The sequence below is a fragment of the Kogia breviceps genome, chromosome 18, assembly GCF_026419965.1.
Source record: "Kogia breviceps isolate mKogBre1 chromosome 18, mKogBre1 haplotype 1, whole genome shotgun sequence".
Taxonomy (NCBI): Eukaryota; Metazoa; Chordata; class Mammalia; order Artiodactyla; family Physeteridae; genus Kogia; species Kogia breviceps.
In genome coordinates this window covers 56,555,606-56,581,179 of record NC_081327.1, presented here as the reverse complement: position 1 = coordinate 56,581,179, position 25,574 = coordinate 56,555,606, and the positions used below count along the sequence as shown (strand labels likewise).

At 49.7% G+C, this 25,574-nt stretch overlaps 1 protein-coding gene across 3 annotated transcripts in view; it reads left to right on the top strand.

Moving 5' to 3' along the window:
* ZCCHC14 (zinc finger CCHC-type containing 14) overlaps positions 1-25,574 on the top strand; it is a 58,335-nt gene that overhangs the window by 20,263 nt on the left and 12,498 nt on the right. For 2 of the 3 annotated variants that reach the window (XM_067018549.1, XM_059045893.2), the window contains exons 2-4: positions 5,967-6,090; positions 13,135-13,208; positions 24,781-24,852. In XM_067018549.1, coding sequence (XP_066874650.1) covers positions 5,967-6,090; positions 13,135-13,208; positions 24,781-24,852 — 270 coding nt within the window. The remainder of the gene's footprint in view (positions 1-5,966; positions 6,091-13,134; positions 13,209-24,780; positions 24,853-25,574) is intronic. The other variant, XM_067018548.1, reaches the window with a different exon arrangement.

Sequence of the window (25,574 nt, the reverse complement as noted above, 5' to 3'; positions counted from 1 at the left end):
GCTGAGATTTTTGAGCAGTAATAGTTTTTTTCTCCTTCCTTTTCTCTTTTTTAATGAGCAGAGCCCTAGGGTAAGAAATATTAAAAGCAGTGTTTTTATGTGGAAAACGGTTTTTGGTTAGCTCTGGCTTCCGCTTGTCCTAAGTCAGCAAATAGCTTTCACTATTAAACTATCTATTTTCTTGTTCTGGGTTTTAGAGACTCATAATCACTATTTTAGTAAAATGCTTACAAATCACTTTTCTTTTTGATTTTACGTACTTTTTTCCCATTGACTTAGAAGTATTTAACATGGTGTTATTTCCAGTATAGAGGTTGTACTTGGAAAACACGTTGAAAATCAGGGACTTTCTTTGTAGATGCTGGAGTTCATGCTTGTGCTTGGAGGTCCCTGGCGTTCATGAGCTTCAGCCAAGGAGGGCTTCCTGCCCAGCTCTCGGAGGCTCAGGGCCCCAACGCATCTCTTCCTGCTCCTGGAAGCCCTTCCTGCAGGTGTTTGCTTGGCTGACTCCTGGTCCCACGAGGCCTCAGCCCCGCCGGCCTCCCTAGACCACGGGCCTTCCCGCCCTGCCGGTGCCGCTCAGCACCTCCGACAGCTCCCGACAGCGCCAGGCCTGGGGGAGACAGGACAGCCGTGCAGTGGATGAGCAGTTGCGGTTTTAGAACTTGCTTTGGTTGGACTTTTTCATGCTGTTGGCATTTTGTAGGAAGGTGCTCTCATTTAGACTTAGTATCTTTAACTTTTTCCCTAATTTTGATAGTGATTGTTTCTTCCAGAAAAATTGAAAAACAGAAAAGTATATTTTTAATCACTCAGATAGTAAATACTATTAAAATTATGGTGTGTTTTCTTCTTTTTTCAATGCCTGTAATATATGTATCTGCACAATTTATATATTACAAAATTCACATATCTAAGTGTGAGTGTTCTCCATATGCCTTTCATTTTCTGAAATTTTTTAAAGGCTGCATAATATTTAATCATATCGGTGTAACTTTATTTATTTATTTATTTATTTATTTGGCTGTGTTGGGTCTTCATTGCTGCGCGCGGGCTTTCTCTAGTTGCGGCGAGCGGGGGCTGCTCTTCGTTGCGGTGCGCGGGCTTCTCATTGTGGTGGCTTCTCTTGTTGCGGAGCACGGGCTGTATGTGTGAGGGCTTCCATAGTTGTGGCTCGCGGGCTCTAGAGCTCCGGCTCAGTAGTTGTGGCTCATGGGCTTAGTTGCTCTGTGGCATGTGGGATCTTCCTGGACCAGGGCTGGAACCCGTGTCCCCTGCATTGGCAGGAGGATTCTTAATCACTGCGCCACCAGGGAAGCCCCTGGATGTAAGTTTATTTATGTACTTGAATATTAATCTTCCTGGATATTTATGTCTTTTTTTTTTTTTTTTTTTTCCGGCCGTGCTGCATGGCTTGTGTGATCTTAGTTTACCAGGGATTGAACCCACACCCTCAGCGGTGAAAGCTCGAAGTCCTAACCCTTGGACTGCCAGGGAATTCCCTGTTTTTGTCCTTTTAAAGCTAAGATGAACCTTCTTGCGCACAAACCTTTGTATCGCTGGCTGTGTTCTTAGGATAGATTCCTCCCCGAGGGATTAGTGGGTCCAGAGGTACAGATGTAATAAAAGTTTGTTACCTACACCCAGTTGCTGTTGGGACACTTGCACCGATTTGCATGTGCTGGTTGGGGACGAGGTCGCTCACCAGTGGCGTGTGAGCACCGCTCGTAAGGGCGCCTGTCTACCTGTAGTTGCAGTGTGCTGATCGCCTGCCACGGAGGAGTCCATCTGTAGGCGGAGTGTCTATTTAGAGGGGGAGGCAGCCCCCAGATTCCTGGGATGGGGGTGTAGAAACCGTGGGGCTGCCTGGACCTGGACCCTGGGCGTGGTCAGCAGTGTAGCTTGGCGTGGTGCACTCGGGGTGCAGACAGTGGGGTCAAGCACAGACCCTGCCCCTGGATTCGAGGCCACCCAGGGGAGCTTCTCTGCGGAACCTCGTGGGCATGTGTTCCCTCCACGTGTCCTCACAGCGCCGTGTGTCGGCACTTGAGCCCGTGTAATGGCCTTTGTGTCTGGCCGGCACGTGCAGTGGTCATAGCAGCCGCTAACGTCTCACTGAGCCCTGGCTGTTTTTCCAGCACACTTAACTACTTTAAATGCTTTTCATTTAATTCTCATAAAAACCCTACGAGCTAGGTGCAGTGGAGGAAGCTGGACGTTTGCCAGACGAAGCTTTGGCCGTGGTGCATGGTTAGCGGGCTGCGGCCGCGGCTGTGGAGCTGGAGCCGCGCACGAGATGGGGTTGAGGGGCTCCCGGCTGAGGGCACAGCTGGGGCAAAGGCCTCCTGGCCGTCGGTGCCGCCCCCGGTGGCCGCAGTGGATGGAGTGGAGGGGAGCCGTGCTGTGGGGGATGTCAGGGCCGTGACAGGAGCCAGACCCCGTGAGCCGTAGGAGAGGCCGGCCGTGAAGGTGAAATGGGAGGTGAGCTGGCCGGCCAGCACGTCGGGCGTCGTTTAGAAGTAGAGCCGGCTGCTTGCAGGAAAAGGGGCTTTGAGCCTAATGGGAAACATCCGTCAGGGCTGAGCCGGGCTCTGTCATTGGAGAGCATCTCCTCAGCGCCTTCCCAGCAGCAGCAGCAGCAGCAGGCGACCCTGGGAACCGAGCGGGTCTTTATTCCTGTGTCCGCCAAGCTGCTGACGGGGCCCTGCTTGTGAGCCTGAGTCAGAGAGCGCTTGGGCTGAGCTGCAGAGGTCACATGGGGCAAATTAACTTGACCACAAATAACCCCAAACAGCCTTTCTGGGAAATACAAGTGAAGACAGCTTTCAATGTAAACAAAGGAGCAAAGTGAAGATAAAGGCTTGGTTGGAAAAAGTGAACATTTGGAAGACTAGGAAGAAATGCTTTGGGGAAAAAGTACCGAGGAAAACAAATCTTTCTTTCCCAGTAGTTACAGTTTTAAAGAGTTTTCTTTCATGTATTTATGTCAGATGCAGTGCATACACTTCGATGGGGAGCTCCCAGATTCTCCCTTTCTGTTTGTAGCCACGGCGCGTTGACCTACACCCTGTAGCTTTTCCTGTGAATCCAGGGAAGGGGCTCGCTGTTCTTCTCTGGGGACGGTCCGGCATCTGGACGTGGGGCCCTGGGAGCTTCACGCACAGAACAAAAGGGCCACACCAGCGTCCCGGCCTCCGTCCAGAGGTCCTGGTTGGCTCGGCGGGGTGTTGGCCTGCATTCTTTTAGCGCCCTGGGGTTCTGCGTGCGGTCCGAGCCGGGAACCCTGTGCGGGTCTGCTTCCCCTGCTTCACAAGCTGCATCCTCCAACCACAGTGTTAGCCAGAGGGACTGCAGGGCCCTTGGTCCACGCTTGCATCCACCTCCCCGCAGGCTGAGAGTCTGGAGGATGGCGTTCTGCTCTGGCCCTTTGCGCTGTTGCAGGGTGGGCGGGGGCATGTGTGTCTCTGCTTGGGGAGGAGAGGCTCCTCACTGGCCAGCAGGCCCAGTGTCTCCGTTGTCGGTTGTTGAGACCGCTCAGCCTCTCTCTCCTTAGGACCAGGACCTAGAGTGACTTGCCAAGGCAGCTGAGAGAACACGGGGGTTCCTAGGAGTCAGGTCAGATTGGGGGGGGGGGGAGTCTGCTGCCGTTAGGTTCAGCGTATAGCTGAAAATGGTAACCTCCTGAGTTGTTTCCCAAAGTAATATTTACTGTTTGGAATTTAAAATCTTGCTCTTTGAGTAATTACTTGTGCCTGTTAGTGCTATTATCTTATTTAATAGGAGAGAAGTTCATTTCTGGAATACTCTGACCATTGGATGATGAAAGAAACTTTGCCACACCTAAAGGAAATAATCCAATTTAGTTAAATTGTAAATATAAGTAACTGAAAAATGTAGCTGTCTTGCTAACATCTTGGTGGACGTTATCAAATGAATGGACCTTTTGGAGGAATACTGGGTGCGGAGGAGCTCTTTCCTCGAGCTACATAAATTGGCAGGCTGACCAGACCTGTGGTGAGTGCTGTCCCTGCGTGGGGTCCCTGCGTGGCGTCCCTGCGTGGCGCCCCTGCGTGGGGTCCCTGCGTGGCGTCCCTGCGTGGCGTCCCTGCGTGGCACCGTGCACGGCAGGAGGCCTTCCTGGCCAGAGGCTGACAGCTGGAGCAGGCGGAGCTTGTTGTGGGCAGCCTGCGGCCTCGCTGCGGCTGCGGCTGCGGCTCCGGCTGTGACGGGTTGGCTGTCCTGTCTCCGAGATGGCATGTACCGTCCTGCCCTGCGGCAGTGGTGCCGCCTCCACCTGCTCTGCTCCCTCTGCCTGATGCCCTGGGCCCGGGCTTTACACAGCAGGGCCCGGGGCTGTGCTGCCGCCCCCCTGCTGTCCAGGTAACGAGGAGAACCAGGGACAGTGAAGGCCAGAGAGCTTCCTGGCACGGGTCAGGGTTGGGACCAGAAGGCATGCTCCACTTTTTCCCAGATCTTCTCCTTTGTTGTGTATGTAGCGTGGTGTTTCTCCACCTTTAAAAAAAAAAAAAATTCATTCATTCATTCATTTTTGGCTGCGTTGGGTCTTCGTTGCTGGGCGCGGGCTTTCTCTAGTTGCGGCGAGCGGGGGCTGCTCTTTCGTTGCAGTGCGCGGGCTTCTCATTGCGGTGGCTTCTCTCGTTGTGGAGCGCGGGCTCTAGCACACGGGCTTCGGTAGTTATGGCACGTGGGCTCAGTAGTTGTGGCTCGCAGGTTCTAGAGCGTAGGCTCAGTAGTTGTGGCGCATGGGCTTAGTTGCTCTGCGGCATGTGGGATCTTCCCAGACCGGGGCTCGAACCGATGACCCCTGCATCGGCAGGCGGATTCTTAACCACTGCGCCACCAGGGAAGCCCCCTCTACCTTTTGAAACTCACCTCTTTTGATAAACTTTAACATTTTAATTTTTCTCTACTGTCCTTTGAAATCTTGATGTACATTAAATTGTGAATATGAAGACATTAAAGCATTGGTCATTTTTATTTTTCTGAATCCTACAAGTAATAAATATATTTGGCTATAAAATTTTCAAATACTGGTCATTATTACGGGGAAAAAAAGAACGTTATTGCACCCTCCCCACCCTGCCCAAGAAAGCCTCCTCTCTTTTCTTGAAATCACTTACGGTTATGAGTTTGCCGTATCCTTCCGGGCCCTGACTGTTTATTTACACACGGACACGTTCACTGTAACCCTAAGACGGGAGGGGGCACGGAACGCTCCTTCTGGCTTGGTTCGGACGCTTGGTCTAGGTGCGCGTCCCTTACCGTGTAGAGTGGGGACCCTTGGGCGGCAGCCCTTTATTTATTGGGCCTCTGTCAGTAGCTCTTGAAGGTGTTTTCAGTATCTTGTCTTATGTTACGAGTGCTGCAGTGAGCATCCCGCCCCACCTCTTTCTCACGTGTAAGTACTTCATATGACAAATTCCCAGAAATGGATGTGTAATGTAATTTTAGAATCTTCTTTTTAAAAATGTACCCCCAAATAGATCAAGTTGTATTCTGTTCTTTACTGTTTTTTTTAAAGAGCATTTTATTATTTTTTTTTCAAGATTTATAGAAGGACCGTATTCAGTCCTGCTGTGTATTTAATTTTATAGGGAACTCTATGATTTGCAGAAATAAAACATCAGGTTGTGCCTCAGATATAGGTATATGATTCCTGTTGGCTTGGTGAACAGTTTCTATCCAGCGAGTGAGCCACTGGCACAAGACATGAACTTCCACGATTGCTCAGACTTGGGATGTTTTTAAATTTCAGTGGTGAGGAGTGGGTTGGTGAAATTTTTGTCTTTTGCCGGAATCCGTGCTTTATAGTTGCACTAGTAACACACATTTTATAGAAAAGTTTGAAGCTACAGTAAACTTAAATGTCTTTTAAGTAAAAATGGAAATCATTCCATATGAACTACATGGAAGAAAATCAGATGTTTCTATTTTTGTCCCCTGAGGTCACTCCCAGGACGGAGACCCCCGTCAGCAGTGTCGGTAACAGTTTGGAGAACGCCCTGCACACGTCCGCGCATTCCACCGAGGAGTCGCTGCCCAAGAGGCCTGGAGGGAAGCACTCCAGAGGTGAGCCCTTGGTCTGCAGGGTCAGAGGGGGGAGCGTCGGATGTAGGAGGAGATGTTTGCAGTGCCATTTGGTTAAATGCTCTCAGATCTTGGGGGGTGCTAGTCTTAGTAGGATGTACTGCTTTTCTAAATCCTGCAAGTTACACATGAGTGGATCTCGGCTGTAAACGTCTCACATCTTGATGTTTATTAGGGGGGAAAAAGCGCAAGTTGTTGCGCCTCTCCCTGCCCCACGCCGCAGTGGCTCCTGAATCGGAGGGCAGCGCCGTCCTGTAGCGCTCTGTGCAGTAACGGTATGTCCTCTCCGCGCCGAGGCCGTCGCCGCCAGCCGCGCGTGCCTTCCGAGCCTGGAGCGTGTGGCTCACGCGAGTGAGGGCCTGGGCTGTTAGGTGCGCCTCGTGCAGTTGCTCTAGCTCAGCGCGGACGGTGCGGCCCTGGAGGCGGCAGGGCACGTCTGGGAGCAGGCTGAGCCCCCTGGCTCTTGAAGGTCTGGCTCTGTGCAGCCGCACTAGACAGAGTCGGGCCGGCTGTCCCCGGCCAGCTGTGCGGGCTCTGGGGGGCTCGCTGGGGAGGGACAGGCCTCTCTGGGCTTCCTGGTCTGGAGCCGGGCGCGGGTGCCTGGAAACGCGCTCGGTGTTGGGGGGCAAGGTCGCCCTCCTAGCAGCCCTGGGAGCGCGTGGTCGGCTCACCCCTGGCTCGGCCGGAGGGCCAGTGTTTCTGAAGACACAGCAGGGCCTCAGTGTCCGGGTGGGCAGTCGCCACTCACGCGCTCCCAGGGGGGCTTCTTCCTTGCATGTGTCCGCCAGGGAGGGACACCTCTCGATGGGGCGTTGCTGCCTTTGTCCCCAGCCCGTCCCCGCACCTTGGGAGCCTGTGTCCTGCACCCTCGCAGGCTTAAGGGGAAGGCCTTTCCTTCACCATTGTGCTTTTTCCTGTAGGCACAATTACCGAGACCCCCTCGTTCCTGTTTTTTAATACAATTGCCAGTTGAACGGCTGTGTCTGTCACTCTCTTGCCAACGTGCCTGGGTGCGGCGAGGCGGATCTGTGGTAGGACCGTTATTGTCTGCTCTCAGACATCATAATCCTTAGGGGACAGTCAGACCTTGCTAATTATCTACGGTATTCTCCAGCCGGTGGCCATGGGGATGATGGTCTCCTCCACCCAGAAATTGACCAGCAGGTAAACCTGGTTTTGTTGTTAGCACTTTCCCCGGTGCCCTGTTACTGCTCTTCGGAAAGTCTGAAGCCACTCTGAGTGTTACTAAAGTTTTCTTTCTGTCTTTTCTGTATCCTACTTCTGTTGTGGGTTGTCTCTGCTTCTTAGAAGTTTTCAGTGACACAATTTAACTTGTAAAGAGGTCAGACTTCTGTATTCCTTCAGTACTGAAGCTCAGGGGACAGCAGTAAGGACAGTCGGAAACCCTGACTCCTCTTGTCAAGTGGCGTCCAAGCTCGTTTCATACGTTAACTCATCTGATCTTCCTAAGAACCTGTGGGGCTCAGGTATAAGCTGGTTCGCTCTAACAGCAGTCCCCATTTCACAGATAGAACTGAGTCACAGATAAGCAGCGTTCCTAAGATAAGCTGGGATCCCAACCCTGAGATCCCAACCCTTGTGTTAGAGGAGAATAGAAGAGGAAACTCAAGTACCCATGACGTGAAAGCATTACTTTTGCTCTGTACTATTGATGGTGAAGATTTTCACGTACAGCCTTCCTTGGGAAGCCGGTTGGAGTTTGTGGAGGTCCGCCAGGTGATGCCGCAGTCTCACGGAGCTCCTTTTGTTCAGGGATTAAATAACTGCGCCCAAGGTCACGGAGCTGGAAAGTGTCACGTTTCAGACAGCCTGTCTGACTGCAGAGCCCCTGGGCTTCCCTGGCCCCGCTGAGCCGGTTGTGGGTCTGTCCTCTCCGCCCCGGCCTCCTGTCACCCGTCCCCGCCGCCGCACAGCCCCGTCCAGCACAGGTGCTGTCATACCTGGGCCTTGACCGCCGCGTCCCTCTGCCCGCTGGGCCCTCTTCCCTTTGAAGTCTAGCCCCATGGCCCTGCCGTGAACGGTGTCATTTTCCCATCATTACGGCTGCTCCTGTGCCTCGTGCGTACCAAGGCTGAATAAAACGTTTGCCTTAATACGCAAACAAGTGAATTCCTCAGGCCCCGAGATTCAAGTGCCCTATCCCTAACCATTCCAGTGGACTGTGTGTTCATTTCTTATTTTTGCTACTTTAGAAATACGTTGTATCAGCTTTATGTTTTCTGGATCAGGTACTGCTTTTCTTTCTATATTTCTGGAGAACTGACAAATCAAATTAATGCAAGGTAGCTAGATGATAAAAAATCAAAGAAAAATAAGTTACAGAGTTCTTAAACATAACATGACCTAAAAAGAGGTAGGGAAGAGGGTCAGTTTAATCAGCGTGGTAGTGAATGTTCGAATTGTAAGGACGGTTAAAAGAAGCAGTGTTTTAAAAAATTATTCCTATTAACACAGACAACTAAATGAAAGTGAGAAAGTAACTTGATATTTTAGGAACATCATTATTCAGTTGAGACTTTTAAGAGTACAGGTTTTCAAGTTTTAGATGAAAACTAGATTTCAGTAATAACAATTGTAAAGCTGGAGGCATCTCAAATATTAGTCTGGTGCAGTTTCTTTAAGTTTGAAGACGTCGAGTTCTGTTGTAGAGAACTTGAGAGAAGAAGGTGTTGCGCTGGAACGTGATGGTTCCCGTCTTTGCCTTTGCTCATGAAGAATAGCCTCTTCACTGTGCTTTCTCTTGGCACAGTTTTGGTAATTTGGGGTTTCTTGTTATTGAGTGTACAGAATTAAGCTATTTAATAAAGATCCTTTGAAATCAAGTAAAACACATAATTGGCAGAAAACTACCAACCACCCGGTTTTTTCCGGAAGACTTTAGGGAAAATGTTCCAAAAGAGTGCCGCATTCTTGGGACATAGCAAAGCCATCGTCTCTAGGTGTCGTGTCCTCTCGGTGTGAGGTGGCCGGCCATCAGCTCCTGGATATCGTTTGAAGGCCCTTGGTGGCCCTTAGGCTGTGGCAGTTAGGCTGAGCGAAGGTGGCCCTTAGGCTGTGGTGGTTTTAGCAGGAGCTCCCTGGGCTAAGGTCCGGGGAGTGGTTTCCTGGTCCTGGCAGTGTGGAAATCGTCTGTGACTCCGCCAGACCCCTCTCAGGCCTTTCGGGATGCTTGCCTGGGCTGTTACTGTGGGGCCTTTTACGGTCTCTTCTACGCTCATCTCTCTCCCTCCTTCCCTCCCTCCCTTCTTTTTCAGTTACTTTTTTAGTGCTCTGGTTTTTAAATTAGGCATTGATCCAATTATAAAAATGGTAGTTCAGTGCAATTACACATCTTAGTGAAGGCGGTGTGCTCTAACTTGTAAGATTTGAGGAGAATTCCTAGTGTACGTCTTGAATGAGAAAAGAAGAAAGGTTTGAACACAAGAAATGTTAAAAGCAAACAGCACACCACCTTGCTCTTTGCATCTCGACGTGAGAGCAGGCTGGTGGCCTCGAGTCCCGGGGACGCAGCCCTGGGTGCCCTGCCCTGAGCCTCTGCACAGTCTGGACCCCAGCGAGGGTCACGTCCTTCCCAGGCCCTAGCGCTGCACTCTTTGCACCGCGCCCGTTCGGGCTCGGGGTTTTTCCAGTCGGTGCCGATCCTGTCTTTGGATGTGTTCTCTCCCTGCAGGTGATGGTTTGGTGTCTAGCCCCTCCAGTTGACACAAGTTTGCTGGCACTTTTCAGAAAGTACTGGGACTTTGTGTGTGACAGATGACACAGTCTACAGGGCTCACGAGGGTGGCGGGAGGGAGGGAGGCCGCATTATCTACCAGTAGACTTTGAGTGGGCTGTCAGCACGTTTGTATGCGTGTAGGTAAACACTCGAAAATTATGAAACCGCATTACAGAGATTTGACAGGGAAACTACCCGTAGTTCCACAACCAGACACAATTAGCGCTATCATTTTTGATCATTTATTTTTAGTCAGTCTTTCTTTTAACATTTTAAACAACTACAAGCATGTTATACATACAGTTTATACCTTTTCAGGTAATATTATAAGCATTTTTCATGTTTTTATTCTTATAAACATAGTCTTTAATAGTTCCAAAATCGAGACTATGCTTACACACCTTTGAAGCCGCCCAGTTCAACCCCCGCAGCCGCCCCTTGTGTTAGCCACTGTCGCCACTCTCATCTGCTACAGGAGCCCGTCTACACATCCTCTCCCACCCCCTTGCCCCCGCCCCGGCAGGCCGTCCTCCCACCCTCGGAGCCCCGCGTGGCCACCCGGTGGGCGCGGCACCAAGAGGGAAGCAGCAGAACTTGTCGGCCGGCCGTGTGTCAGGCCCAGAGCCACCCTGGCCGTGCGGGGCCGCCGCAGCTGCCTGCAGAGGGCTGAAGGCGCAGACACGGAGCGCCGAGTCGGCCGGGCTGGTGATTTTGCAGAGGTCTCGCAAACGTTTCAGTCCTGTGGTCCAAAATGCCTCTTTTATTTGAAAACAGCTGAGTAACATTCATCTGCTTTTCACATTTTCCTGTCCAGATATGAGTCACTTCCCGCTTTCAGTCCAGTTGGGGTTTTTTCTTTTTTTTTCATAAATCTTCATACTCAGTCCTGGAACTTTGAGGGGCACGGCGGTGTTCCGTGGCCTGGGAAAATGCCGGATAACATTTTTCTGTATTCATTGACTTTGTACGTTCTGTTGTTTAAACAAGTAAAGGATCTGGATTAGGGTGAGGTCATTGTGGGTAAGTTTTTAAAAACAGTGATTGGGAAAACATAAGAGCTGTTTATTTGCTGACAGTCTGACTGGGGAAGTCAGACAGGAACAGTGAGTAGTTTCACCGAGTGAGGTCGGGCAGTGCACAGCTGCTAAATGCAGTGTTTTCTTTGTTTTGCCAGAAAGGAAGAAAACATTCTTATTTTTTTCTTTAGAGTAATTCCTTCCTGTGAGATGCTATTTTAAGCTTAAAATACTCTAAACCAAATGGGTTCAAGTGTCTCCCAAGATCTCTATCAACCCTGATGCAACTTGATAAAATTAGAGAGACTCGAGACAAATTCAGGGCGTGAAAGCTCTTTTCCCCAACAGGCCGTAACCTCTGTCAGTGTGAGACCCATCGGCGGTGCTGAGTGCTGTGTGCCCGGCCCTTGGAACATGGCCCGGGACACAGCCGGAGCTTTGTAAGACGAGTTGGTGAATGAACAGTTGCTGGTTTAGGGCAGGGATTGGCACCCTTTTTTCTGCAAAGATCCAGAAAGTCGGTATTTGTGGCTCTGGGAAGCGTGCGGAGTCTGGCACCGCCGCCGGGCTCTGCCGCCTTGGGGTGGCGAGCACCCATCGGCGGGGCGTCGGCGCACGGCCACGCCGCGTGCCCCAGAGCCCGTTTACACAGGCAGGCAGGCCGAGGGCAGCCTGCGGCCCGCCCGCCCCTCGCTTAGAACAGTGCCGCCCGGTAGAGCTCCCTGGCACGAGCGGGCTTCTGTGTCCGCTGCAGCATGGCAGCCGCTCTGCACGCGTGGGGGCGCTTACAATGCGGTTAGTGCAACCGAGGAGCGAGGTTTTTAATTTTACTCCGTTGTAATTAGCCCCGACTTAAGTGGCCCCGTGTGGCCAGTGGCTGCAGCAGGGGGCAGTGCAGGGCTAGAACCTTCCCCGGAGCCCGGTGCACAGAGCTGCTCGTGTTCTCTGGGGGGCTCAGGCATGTTAGGGGAGGAGAGGGTTCTGTGGCCAAAGAAACTGAGGAACCGTGGTTTAAAAATGTACCTTTATTTGCTGTAGGACTTCTCAGAGCCTTTAATATGCTCATGTACATGGGCAGCCTACAAAAAGGAGTTTCTCAGATTTTCCCTCCAAACTTTTGAGCACAGAGCTTTCTGGGGGTGGCCCGGGAGAAAACTGTGGAAGGTATGGCCGAGCAGGAAGTGGGGCGTCTGCAGAAAGTGTAAGTTAACAGCTTTAAGAAGCTCTTGTCGAGTGTGCCATGCGGGACGGGTTTTGAAGCCTTGCAGAAATCCCCACAGTGCACGGCCAAGGGGCCTCTGGAAAGATTGGTGAACAATCGTGCAGGAAGGTGTGTGTGCTGTTCAGAAGGTAAAGCCTCCCTCATCTGCCACGGTCTTGGCATAAGAGCTGACCGCCCGCCCGTGCCCGCCCAGGGTTCCTAAGCTTCAAGAGTCAGTCAACTCGGTACTTGAGAAACTTTAGTATTTGAATCGGAAATAGGACACACGTACCTTAATGTGGTTTGGGAGTTTGGAAACTACATCATGTTTGATACGTGCTGTTTTATTTTCAACAAATATTTGTGCTCAGATATTTGCATCTTAAAGCTTAAGGGCTTAGAAGCTTAATTGTATCGTTTTCTTTTTGAGGAGAAAAAAACACGCACCCTTGCGTGTGAAAAGGGAGGTATGCAGAGGTGATGGGTGGCTTTGGAGCTCTCTAACGGTGACTGCCTTTTCTCATCCCTGTCCCCCTGTGCAACCGCGGCCTCTGCGCACCCTTGCCCTGTTCTGCAGAGGCGGCGCTAGGGGTCTGCAGGTCTCCTCCGCAGCTGCTGTCCTCACGCCTCCAGCCTGGCTTTGTCCTAGGACGAGGAGACGAGATGCCGGTGAGAGGTTCTGGGCAGCCGTGTCTCTAAACAGTCACGGTGGAAAACGTCGAGCATTAGTTGTTCAGAAATGAGGCCAGATCATAACGAGTCTTCACTTATAGTTACGGTCTGTGCCCTTGTGCATCTTCAAGCTCCGACCTCTTTCTCTTCTATGATTTGTTTTTATTTTTTGCCTGTTTTTTCTGTGTCACCTTCACCTTCGCCCTCCATTCCTGAGCGAGCAGCCTCCTCGTTGCCGGCGAGCTCACCCACCGCAGAGGAGACGGGGCCGGGCGTTGGGAGCTGTACTGTGAAAAGTTGCTAATGTATCGATGCAAACTAATCATATGTACTTCAAGCTCTTACTTCATTTTTATAATTTTGTTTGTTGTTGTTTTGTTTTGTTTTGTTTACCTTTACAGTGAGTGTTGAAAAGATAGACCTGAAGGGATTATCACACAAAAAAAATGAAAGAAATGTTGAATGTTCCTTTGAGGTAAGATGCTAAGTTTTTTTTCCCTTTTCTCCTCTAAGGGATAGGAAGGAAACATTTACCATGAAGTGGTACTTTTATTTCTCTAAATAAAAGACGAGTCTTTTGCAAAGCACTGTGCCACTGCTGCGGGAGATAGAAGTGGGGACTGGGCCCTGTGGGTGGACCATCTCCACGGTGGGCTTGTTGGGCCTTGGGGGGCTGCTCCCCCTGGACCTCAGCAGGCTCCACGAGGGGGAGGGGCTGGGCTCGGGCACAGCCTGGAGTTCGCGGTCCTGTTGTGGCCCTGTTCGCCGTGTGACCGAGGACGATGCTGGACTTCTCCGTGCCCCAGCACCTCCATTCAGTCAAACAGGATGGAGTTTGGGGGAGAATTAAATGAGACAGTTCATTCAAAGCACTCAGTACAGGGTCTGGGTATAGTAAGTGCCTGCAGAGGTGAGCTGTTGTTCTTCTGCACCCTCTGGATGACAGAACTCCTTGGTGTGTGTGGGGAATATTCTCTAGACTGACATGCTCAGCTGCTGGTGGCTGGTCACCAGAGTTGGCTAAAGTAGAGAATTGTGAAAATCGATTAATAATAATAATTAATTAATTAATAATTAATAAACAGCATGCCGTTTATTAGAATTACATATCTATGATAACAGTGGCTTAAACAACATCGGAGTGTACAAGGAGTCGGCTCTGGGGCTGGAATGGCAGCTGTGCTCCATAAAATACGCAGGGAGCCAGGCTCCCTCCGGTTGACTGCTTTGACATCTCTGGGAGGTGGCCCTTAGCCTCATGGTCCAAGATGGCAGCTAGGACTCCAGCCCTCACATTTTCATTCCAGGCAACAGGACATGGGATGAAGAGGAGAATGAAAGGTTACTTTTACCTCTTTTTCATGGAGCATTCTTAAAAACAGCCACTAAACGGACTTCCCTGGCAGTCGAGTGGTTAGGGCTCCTCGCTTCCACTGCCAGGAGCACGGGTTCGATCCCTGGTTGGGGAACTCAGATCCCACATGCCGCGAGGTGTGGCAAAAAAAGCCGCTAGACGCTTCCACTTATGTCTTACTGGCCAGACTGAGTTTCCTGGTCCCGCTTAGCTGCGTGTGCATGGCTGGCTGTGTCACCAGGGTTCTGTTACTACCCCATCATTGCGCGAGGTTCTCCTTTGACCACATGCATTGTTGGAAACTGATTGATAAGGAAAATCTGCTTCCAGCTTCACCAGGAAGTGTTCTCAGGCATAGCAGCTTCTGCTTAGTATCTAGTACTTATACTGTGCAGCTTACTAACCTTTCAAAGGGCGTAGCTACATCAAAATACTTCAAGTACTTTTAATACCACAAGAATAAAACCCTCATTTGATTTGGGAAGTCCTGTGTTGTGCAGATCAGTTGTTACTCCATAGCTGTGTCTTTTCAAAATGTATGGGAAAGGCTTCCCTTCGGTTTTGGAGGTTGTCAGAGCTTGCGACCAGCACCCAAGTGTCAGCAACCAGAGAACCTCAGGACCCCAGCATCTTCAAGGACTGCTGGGGTTGGGGAGCCCAGCGAGTCCCTGAAACGCTGGGCGCGTTGGCTCCTCTCCTCTGCAGTCGGCCTGCCTCCGGCCAGCTGGCGGATATACCCTGAGGGGCTGGTGGCCGGCGAGGTCCCCCTGCACAGGGCCTGCCTGTGTGGGAACTGCTGAGTGTCAAGCCCTTCAGATCCCACACACGGATCCCACTCACAGCCGTCTGATCAAACTGGGCTTGGACTCGGCCCCAGTCCACACCCTCTCTGCAAAGAAATGCGCTTTGGCAGGGTAGACGCTTGGCCTCTCAAAGTGGCCTTTCCCCAGGGGAGGGCCTTGTGATCAGGGTGGGGAGGCGGCAGGCTGGCAGGATGGGGCGCCGTGAGTCTTCTGAAGGCAGAGTGGACAGCTGCAAAAGGCGCCTGGAGGCCGCTCGCAGCTCTGAGATAACTGTCCCACAGCTTAACTTTCAGTGTAAGACGCTTCTAACCCAAAATGGTTAAGCTGAATGAAGTGTTTTGGTGCTTAAAGAAAAAGGTTTGGTTATCGGAAAAGCTTGCTCTTCCTGATGTGATAACTGATAAAAGGATTCTTGTGTTTAGGAAAGTGATAATCCTTCACTAGCCAGCAGTCCAACTCATTTTCTTTTGGGATTCTAACTTGATATGCCCTAAGGGATTTACTGCCCACACTACATTTGTTGATGGTAATTTGAGGCACAAAGGAAAGACACAAGGAAGATTAAAAAAAAAAAAACACAACTATCTTCTTATTTATAAAGCACACGGTTCTTTTGCGGTTCTTTTGCGCAGCTGAAACTGTGTGCTTGTTCTCTGCAGGTGAGTTGCACTCTCCTACTCGTCAATAAGTGGCTGCTTGTAGGACACGGATGTATGATACGCATGTGCTTAGGTTTGGGACTCCTGTCACACTCGAAAAGTGAAGTGCCTTGGAGTTACGTAGCTTCGGGCGTTTAACCATGGTCTCTCTAGCTCACTGTGGTCAGGACTACAGTTCTGTAAGAGGGAGAACCTGTGGACAGCGGGAGAACATCACTCCATGTACCTTTATTTTTTTTTATTTTTTATTTTTTTCCATGTACCTTTAAACTTACAAACTTTCTGTCATCTTACATGACCGCCCGGCTAAAGTAAGTCCCAGTAGCATTTTTCTGTTTTAGAAATCAACAAGACGAAGGGCTTCTCTGGTGGCGCAGTGGTTGAGAATCCGCCTGCCAATGCAGGGGGCACGGGTTCGAGCCCTGGTCTGGGAAGATCCCTCATGCCGTGGAGCAACTGGGCCTGTGCGCCACAACTACTGAGCCTGCGCGTCTGGAGCCCGTGCTCCGGAACAAGAGAGGCCGCGACAGTGGGAGGCCCGCGCACCGCGATGAAGTGTGGCCCCCGCTTGCCGCAACTAGAGAAAGCCCTCGCACAGAAACGAAGACCCAACACAGCCATAAATAAATAAATAAATAAAATAAATTTTAAAGAAATCAACAAGACGATTCTAAAATCTATATGGAGGGAATTCCCTGGTGGTCCATTGGTTAGGACTCCGCGCTTTCACTGCCGAGGGCGCGGGTTCAGTCCCTGGTCAGAGAGTTAAGATTCCTCAAGCCTGACAGCGCAGCCTGAGTAAATAAGTAAATAGTAAATAAAATAAAATAAAATTTATGTAGAGAAAACTACAGAGCAGTCCACACAATTCTGAAACAAAGAGAACACTGGAAGCCTCACGGTACCTGATTTCAGAACCTCGTGTTGAAGGTGCTGCTGAGAGGGAGAAGACACCGAGCCCCGGGGCAGTGGGGCCCGAATTAGACTCACATGTAAACGCTCCGCTGGTTGTTTTGAAGACTTTAGGAGAATATCCTTGATGGCATTTTTAAAGATTAGACGGTTTTAAACTTTTCTAATTGACTTTCTTCTTTACACCGCTGATGAGATAGATTTCACATAATGTAAAATTCATCCATTTAAACTGTTCAGTGGCTTTTTAAATTTATTCAGAATTTTGTAACCATCACCACAATTTAATTTTAATATTTTCATCATCCCAGGAAGAAGCCCCATACCCATTAGCAGTCATTCCCCACTTCTCCTCCCCAAGTCCCTGGCAAATACTAACCTGCTTTCTGCCTCAGTGGATTTGCCTCTGCTGAATATTTCACGTAAATGGAATCATACAATATGTGATCTTTTGTGATTGGTTTCTTTTGTGCAAATAATGTTTTCAAGGCTTCTCTGTGTTATATCATGTACTAGTGCTTCCCTTTTTATGGCTGAGTGATATTCCACAGTGTGGACGGGGCACATTTAGTTCATCCGCTCAGCCGTTAGTTGATGCGCTTCTGGGTTGTGCCCACTTTCTGCCTCTTATGAGTAATCTGCTGCTGTGCACGTTTATGTACAAGTGTTTGTGTGCACACGTGCTTTCATCTCTCCTGGATACACACCTAGGACTGGAATTACTGGGCCATGTGGCTTGCAGATATTTTCTTCCATTGGGTGGGAATTTTCTTCATTTTCTTGATGCTGTCGTTTGACACACAAAAGTTTTTAATATTGATGAAGTCCAGTTTACCTACTTTTTCTTTCATTCCTGGTACTTTTGGTATTATATTTAAGAAATCATTGCCTAAGCCAAGGTCACAAAGATTCACTCCTGTGTTTTCTGATAAGAATTTTATTGTTTTTACATTTAGGTCTTTGATTCATTTTGAATTAATTTTTTGTGTATGGTGTGAGGTAGGGGTTCAGATGCATCCTTTTGCGTGTGGACATCCTGTTGTCCAGCACCATTTGTTTGTTTGTTCATTTTACAGTTTTTTTTAACATCTTTATTGGACAGCGCCATTTGTTGAAAAGACCATTCTTTCCCCCAGTGAAGGGTCTTCGCACCATTGTTGAGAATCAGTTGAGTGAAATTGTGAGGGGTTGTTTCTGGACTCTCGGTTCCATTCATCTCTGTTGTTAGGCCAGCACTGCTCCGTCTTGAGTACTGTGGCTTTGACGTTGAAATTGGGAAGTGTGAGTCCTCTTAGATTTGGTCCTCTTTTTCAGGATTGTCTTGGCTGTTCCGGGGATGCTGCATTTCCATGTGAATTTTAGTAGCAGCTTGTCAGTTTTGGTGCCAGCACTGGCAGCAGCTCAGGCTCTCGCTGCCTGCGGCTCCTCGCAGGGTGGCCCTGGGGTGGGTTCGGGGACTGGCGGTGGCGGCTGCCCTATCCCGCGGGCCAGGCCTCGTCTGCTTCGGGCTACGGGCCCCAGACGCCACACCACCCTGGTCAGCTGATTATTGACAAAGGTATAAAGGCAGTTCAGTGAAGAAAAGATGGTCTTTTCAACAAATGGTTCAGGAGCAGGTAACCATATGCCAAAAAAAGGAACCTTCATCAAACCTCACCCTTTATATATAGAAATTAACTCAAAACTGATCACAGACCTAAATGTAAAACCTAAAACCATAAAACTTCTAGAAGAAAGCATAGGAGAAAAGTTTGTGACTTAAACAGGCAAAGATTTCTTAGGTAGGATACCAAAAACATGAGCTATAAAAGACAAAGTGAATTAAACATCATCAGAGTTTAAAACTTGCTCTTTGACAGGCACTGTGGAGAAAATTAAGATAAGCCACAGAACTAGGAGAAAAATGTTTGTAAATTACATGGCTGATAGAGGATCTGTATTCAAACTATAAAAAAAGAACTCTCAAAACTCAATGATGAGAAAATAAGCCAATTAAAAAAATGAACATTTTACCAGGAAAGATGTATGGATGGCAAGTAGCACACGTGAACGGATGTTCAGCATCATTAGCCATTAGGAAAACACCAATTAAAACCACGGTGAGCTAATACTACACGCCCATCACAGTGGCTGAAGTTGACAGGATGACCACATCAGCTGCTGGCACGTGGGTGGAAGGACTGCCGTAGGAGTGTCAAATGGTGAGATTACTTTGGAAGACAGTTTGGCAGTTTTTTAGAAAGTCAAACATATCCCTAAAATCTGATTCATCAGTCCCACTTCTAGGTCAATAACCAAAGGAAATGAAAGTACGTGTTCACACAAAGGTTTGTACACGGATGTTTATAACAGCTTTGTTTGTAACGCCCCAAATATCCATTATCAGGAGGCTGGATATACACTGTGGTATCATAGCCGCACAGTTCAACGTTCAGAGTAGAGGAGTGAATTACTGATACCCTTGTGGCAATATGGAGGAAACTGCGTAATTGTGCTGTGTGAAAGAAACCAGAAACAAAGAGCATACACTGTATGAGTTTATTTATATAAATTTAGAAAATGCAAAATAATCTGCAGTGATAGAAAGCAGATCAGCAGCTTCCTGGGGAGGGAGTGATGGATATGTTCATTATATTGATTCGAGTGGTGGCTTCATGGCTATACACGTATGTCCAAACGGATCAGATTGTACCCTCTAAATATGTGCATTTCGGGCTTCCCTGGTGGCGCAGTGGTTGAGAATCCGCCTGCCGATGCAGGGGTCACGGGTTCGTGCCCTGGTCCGGGAAGATCCCACATGCCGCGGAGCAACTAAGCCCGTGAGCCATGGCCGCTAGGCCTGCGCATCCGGAGCCTGTGCTCCGCAACGGGAGAGGCCACAGCAGTGAGAGGCCCGCATACCGCAAAAAATAAAAAAAAAAAATAAAAAAAAAAAAAAATAAATAAATATGTGCATTTCATTGTCAGTTTTACTCAATAAAACCTTTAAAAAAATTACCTGAGGATTGGGACTTCCCTGGTGGCACAGTGGTTGAGAATCCATCTGCCAGGGCTTCCCTGGTGGCTCAATGGTTAGGAATCCGCCTGCCAGTGCAGGGGACAAGGGTTCGAGCCCTGGTCCGGGAAGATCCCACATGCCGCAAATCAACTAAGCCCATGCACCACCACTACTGAGCCTGTGCTCTAGAGCCCACGAGCCACAACTGCTGAGCCTGCATGCCACAACTACTGAAGCCCACGCGCCTAGAGCCCATGCTCCACAATGAGAAGCCACCACCATGAGAAGCCAGTGCACCGTAGTGAAGAGTAGCCCCCGTTCGCCGCAACTAGAGAAAAGCCCACACAGAGCAATGAAGACCCAATGCAGAAAAAAAAAAAAAAAAAAAAAAATTACCTGAGGATTAATTTTTGTCCACAGAGCCCTAAATAATTAGGATAAATTGTCCTTTAAATAGGTTGTCTTTTGAACATGGATATAAATAGCTATTGTACTGTGGCCAGAACAATAAAGAACTTTATTAGGAGTGTCTGCCTTACCATGGTGAGACGTACCCCTCCCTCTATTGCTAATAGTATAGGAACACTCGAGAAGTGTTTTTTTTCTGAAAGCTTTCACTTATTCAAGGAGAAGCCAGTGACTTCCCCCCTCCCCTTTTTCTCAGCTTTGTTTATCTCTGGTTTTAGTTTGTATGTGTCATTGTTTTCCAGGATGCAAATGAAAGGTTATTCTTTTATAGGAAGACGTAAGCAACAAATGGGCTACAAGCAAGAGTTTGCGTTTCCTGTTCTTTTTTTTTCATGGAGTTGGTCTTGTTTTTGCTGAAGTTGTAATGACTAGTTACTGAGGAAAGCAAATACAGGAAGAAGATGACAGAATCTTTGAGAATATAAAATTATTTTATATCTGTGTACATGTGAAATGTCCAGATTTTACCAGCTTTTCAAATTCACTGTTGAATAAGTAAAGCTTTTTTGAAGTATAGTTATTACACACGAACGACAGGGTGGGAAAGAAACATCAGAAGATTACCCAAACACTTGAAATGCCTGTGGACGGGAGAGTTGTATTGACTTCAAAGGAACTGTGGAGCAATGCTAATTAAAACACCCATTCTTTTTTTTTTTTTTTTTTTTTTCTGTATGCGGGCCTCTCACTGTTGTGGCCTCTCCCGTTGCGGAGCACAGGCTCCGGACGCGCAGGCTCAGCGGCCATGGCTCACGGGCCCAGCCGCTCCGCGGCATGTGGGATCTTCCCGGACCAGGGCACGAACCCGTGTCTCCTGCATCGGCAGGCGGACTGTCAACCACTGCGCCACCAGGGAAGCCCCCAACACCCATTCTTTTTATGCCAGTCTTTGTTAAGAACCCAGACGTTACATTTTATCTTAGCGCTGTATCTTTTCTTTAAAAGTTTTTCATCTTGAAACAATCTTAACTGCTCTGAATATTTTATCACTATTAGCTAAGGATGAGTCTTGACAGCTAATTTTTTAAAAATTTAACTGTTGTTTTCATCAGCTCTGTGTGTGCAGAGTCCAGTAATGCTGCCCACATCTCCCGGAGGGGCAGGGAGCTGTTTCTTGTGATAAAATACGTCGCATTGCTTGTATGATGATTAGCCTGACTGTGTGAAGGTTGTTGCTACCCAAGCCATGCGGTGTATGCTTGGCACCTTTCCTTTCCGATACTTTATTCTAACTGGAGTTAATTGTCCCTTTGTGTTTGTTTGTTGCTTGTGAACAAGTACTTAGAGAACAGCTTCACTCCTACGGTTTTCCCTGGTTGTGTTCAAATGCGTCCGGCATTCCACCGGTTTCGTCTCTGGAGCTGCGGCCCTGCTCCGAACTGGACTCGGCCTGGTGCCGTCTCATTGTGGGGCCCCTGTACCGTCACCCACGGGGCCCCTTCCTCCCTCCCGGCTCTCACACCCTGTTCTCAGCTCTTAGCTCATCTGTCGTCCTGGGTGCGTTCTGGGTTTTAGTAGTTGTTCTAGTAGCTTCTTAGAAAGGGTCCCGGGGAGGCAGTTTCTGACTCTCACGTTTGGCAGTGTCTCCAGCCACCCGGCCTGGCATGGGACTCTGGGGACAGAGCTCCAGACCAGGCGCCATTTTTCCTTGGGGACGCGGAAGCACTTCATATTTACTGTCTTGCAGTGTTGCTGTTGAGAAGCATGCATCTGTTCTGACTCCTGATCCGGTGTTGGCCCTGTTTTATAATTTCTGAAGGTTTTAGCATCTCCTCTTAGTCCCAAGCGTTGGCACGTCTCTCAGAGCCAGGCTTGGGTGCAGGTTATCATCCACTGTGCGGAGACGCAAGTCAGCCCTTTTAACTTTAAGCCCATTAATCTGAGTTCCTTTTCTTGAATCATTCCTTTTGGTTTCCTCTGTCCTGTTTTTCTCAGTGTTCTTGTTTTGGAACTCCTGCTGTCTGCCTGTTGGACCTCAAGACTGGTCCTCTGTTTTATTTATTTTTTCCTCTGTTTTCTTTCCCTTTGACTTTTTTGATCTATCCTATGGAAGATTTCCTCATCTTCCATCTCTTGAATTGAATTTTTCACTTCTGCTGTCATGTTTTTAACAACGAAGACCTCTTGTTCCCCGGCACTTCTTTTTTCATAGCATCCTGTTCTTGGCGATGCTTTCTGCCCTGAGTTCACTGAGACTATCGTTGCTAGGTTTTAGTTTTAAGAATGAGTTTTGAGTGCATGGTCCGTGCCACCTCCAGGCTGCCTTGTGCTTTGTGACTGCTTTGCCTGTCCTTGTATCCGGCTTCAGAGCTCCTCAGAGGTCTGTTGGCAGGTCTGGTGGCACCGGGCTGCTTGCTCACGTGAGGGCTGTGGCCTGAGCAGTGGCAGGGCCTCTGCCTGAGCTGCTGCCTGTGTGAGTGAAGAAGACGCTGCTCCCCCTTCTCCAGAGGGTGCTGAGAGCGGAGACGGACGGTGGGTCAGAGGAGTTAGACTCTGAGTGTGAAGAAATCCTCAGTACCCTTATCTACTCTGTGCATACCGTGCTTTTGTTTTGGTTTTGTTTTTGGCTGCGTTGGGTCTTTGTTGCGGTGCGCGGGCTTCTCATTGCGGTGGCTTCTCTTGTTGCAGAGCACAGGCTCTAGGCGTGTGGGCTTCAGTAGTTGTGGCGCGCAGGCTCGGTAGCGGTGGCTCGCGGGCTCTGGAGCGCAGGCTCAGTAGTCGTGGCGCACGGGCTTAGTTGCCCCGCGGCGTGTGGGATCTTCCCAGACCAGGGCTCGAACCCGTGTCCCCTGCATTGGCAGGCGGATTCTTAACCACTGTGCCAACAGGGAAGTCCCCATGCTTTTTTGTGTATGTTTAAGGTATATTAAAGTCCGTCTCAGCAGGTCTCAGTGGCTCTTTGAGCGACTGTGGGTGGCAGAAAAATACTGTGCCGTCACTCGATTGGCAGTGTTTCTTCTCGGTGGTGCATCAACAGAGTGGGGTAGCTTACGATCGACGCTGTGTTGGACGCGGTAGATCACGTGTCTCTAGCACGTGGCGCAACGCGAGACTGCTCTCCCGTGTCCAGGCCCCTCCAGGGGACTGGGTCAGGCCAGCCTGTGTCACCTGCAGAGCGGAGTGCTGCTGAAGTCTGCTGGTTTCCAGTCCTTGCCCTTGGTTGGAGCACCAAGTCCTTTTGGAAGTCAAAGAAAAACATACCAGGAGCAGACAACCTAGAATGGTTGTGCCTATTTAAAATATGTAATTGTCGGGGAAGCAGATGGTCTGTTCCAGCATAGAATGGTGTGTCCATGCTGCGCTCACCATTGGGGTGTTGGACTTCATGCTTTAGTTGGGTTAGGGTGCGTTCGTGCCACGTGACATGCAGCATATTTTTCTTTGAAAACCACCATGTCAGCAGTACTTTGGGTCATACATCTAATGCTAGAAAGTTCTCACCTTTAATCATGGATGTTACTGGTGTTTTATGTGGGTAGCAGCTCACTCTCCCCCAAACTTTTTAGTGTTGTGAAAAGATTTACTTATTTCAGACAGAAAAAATGGTGTAGGTACTTTAATTTTAGTGCAGGTAGATTTTGGATGGCACAGCACATTCATTCAAAAATGCCAGCACTTGCCTTGATAAATTCTGGGAGGCACAGGGGATTCAGAGGTGAAGAAGAGAGGTCCCTTTCCTTGACTGGCTTGTATTTTGTGGGGGCTTGAAAAACGTACCTTAGTCATTGTTATGTGATGTGACAACCGCCAGGACAGAGAGGAACTCATGTGACTTTCAACAGAGAGGAGAGAGGCCAGCCCTTCAGGCCCCGCAGCCCGTCAGCAAACACGATGGGCTGTTCCTCAGAAGATGCAGGCCAGCGCGGGGTGGGCGGAGAGCGTGAGCGTTGTTTGGTGTCTCCAACCTCTGTTTTCTCTAAATCAGTGTAAATGCAGCGCTCTCCTATTGGTGATACAATACTCTCAGTCATTTTATTTCCCAACTTGAAATCCTCCAACGCTGCTTCTGGATTTTAGGGTAACCGTCTTCGTTCGTGGTTTAACCCTTCTCGTCCCGGGCCCCGCTTCCCTCCCGTCTCATCCTGGCCCCTCGGTCCGTCTCGCGCCTTCTGTGTTCAGCGCACACGTTCCTCGGTGCAGGGAGGCCCTCTGCCCCCGGGAACTTACCGTCCGTTTGTGGAGTCGTGAACTAAATCTGCCCGCTGTCGTAGGTGCAGGAAGGAAAAAGAGACACACCGGGCTTTGTAGAATTTCCAGAAAGGCCTTTCTGAGGTTTTCTCCCTGAAGTCTTGCCCCGCCCCCCGCCGTGGAGGATGCTCCCCGCTCTTCTGGTACCGGCTGCCCCGGCCGGTGTCAGCGCCCCAGCTCTGTCGGTTCCTGCGGCCTGGGACCTGGCCCCCTCCCGCCGGCATGGCCCGGCCCTGAGCGTGTACGGGGTACTTGCTGTTTGGACGAGCTCCTTTCCGCTGACGCCTTGACTGTGCGTCCACAGCCGCGTAGGCTGACCCGGCCAGAGGAGGTGCCCGTGAGGGTGGCGCGCTCGCAGCCGTACTCGCAGTCGGGGCCGCCGGGGCCTTTCCGACGCTTTGAGGAGCAGCCTCGGGCTCCACGCTTGAGTGACGCGCTGATCCTTGAATAACTGCGCAGAGCAGCCAGTTAAGCTTGAGTGGACCTGAGCTACGGGAACGTGCTTTCTGTAAGAAGCCGAGGGGTGTACAAACGCGCCCTGCGAGAGGCGCGCTGGGCTCGCCCCGCTGCCGCGCCGGTTCCGGCCGTGAATCCCTGGACAGGTGTGTTGGGAATGAAGTATGTGGCGTCTGTTTTTAAGGTTTGTTTGTTTATTTGTTTTTAAGGTCTTGTGGTCTGATTCTGCAATAACATCAGTAACCAAATCTTCCTCTGAAGTGACTGAATTTATTTCAAAGGTAAGGTGATTTAAGGGCTCTTACGAAAATTAAAAGGGTCTCATTCCCCGCGGTCCCCCGGACTGCCGAGTACTTGCCGTGGCTGCAGCCTCCGGCGGGTGCAGTGAGCGCGGCGCCGGGGACCCGTGCTCCCGCAGGGCGGGCGGCCCTCGGGGCCCCGGTCCGCGCTCCTTCCGCTTGTGGAGAGCGAGGTGGGACAGGGAGATGCGAGTGCAAGGGTGCCCGAGGGGTGCTTGGCTGGTGGTGGCTTGTTACTGCTCAGCCGAGGCTGAGGGAGGGGCTCACGTGGCAGCAGTGGGCAGACACTTCACCTTTTTCCACCTTATTCCGTTTACACATTGAATTTTCCTGTTTGTTTTTCTTTTTTAAAATTGAAATACAGATGATGTACAACCTGTTTGCTTTAAAATTGATTCAACACATATCGTTTGAACAAGCTGCACTGCTAAAGAATTACCTCTTTACCCCCATGTACATGTGTCATATACGTACACACCTGTGTGTCTACGGTCCCCTGGCCTGGCCTGTGCCGGAGCAGTGAACCGCTCTCTTTGCCGCAGCTGAAGCTTTGTGCAGCTCAAGTTGTCGCCTTTGTTGTGGGGGATAACATAGCTGAAGTGTCTGTAAAGTGTGGCTTGCGACTGGATTATAAAATTAAGGACGCACTCCTGTAGGAGAAAACCGAGTTGATGGAGCCTGTTGGAGAAGCTTGGGCAGACGTT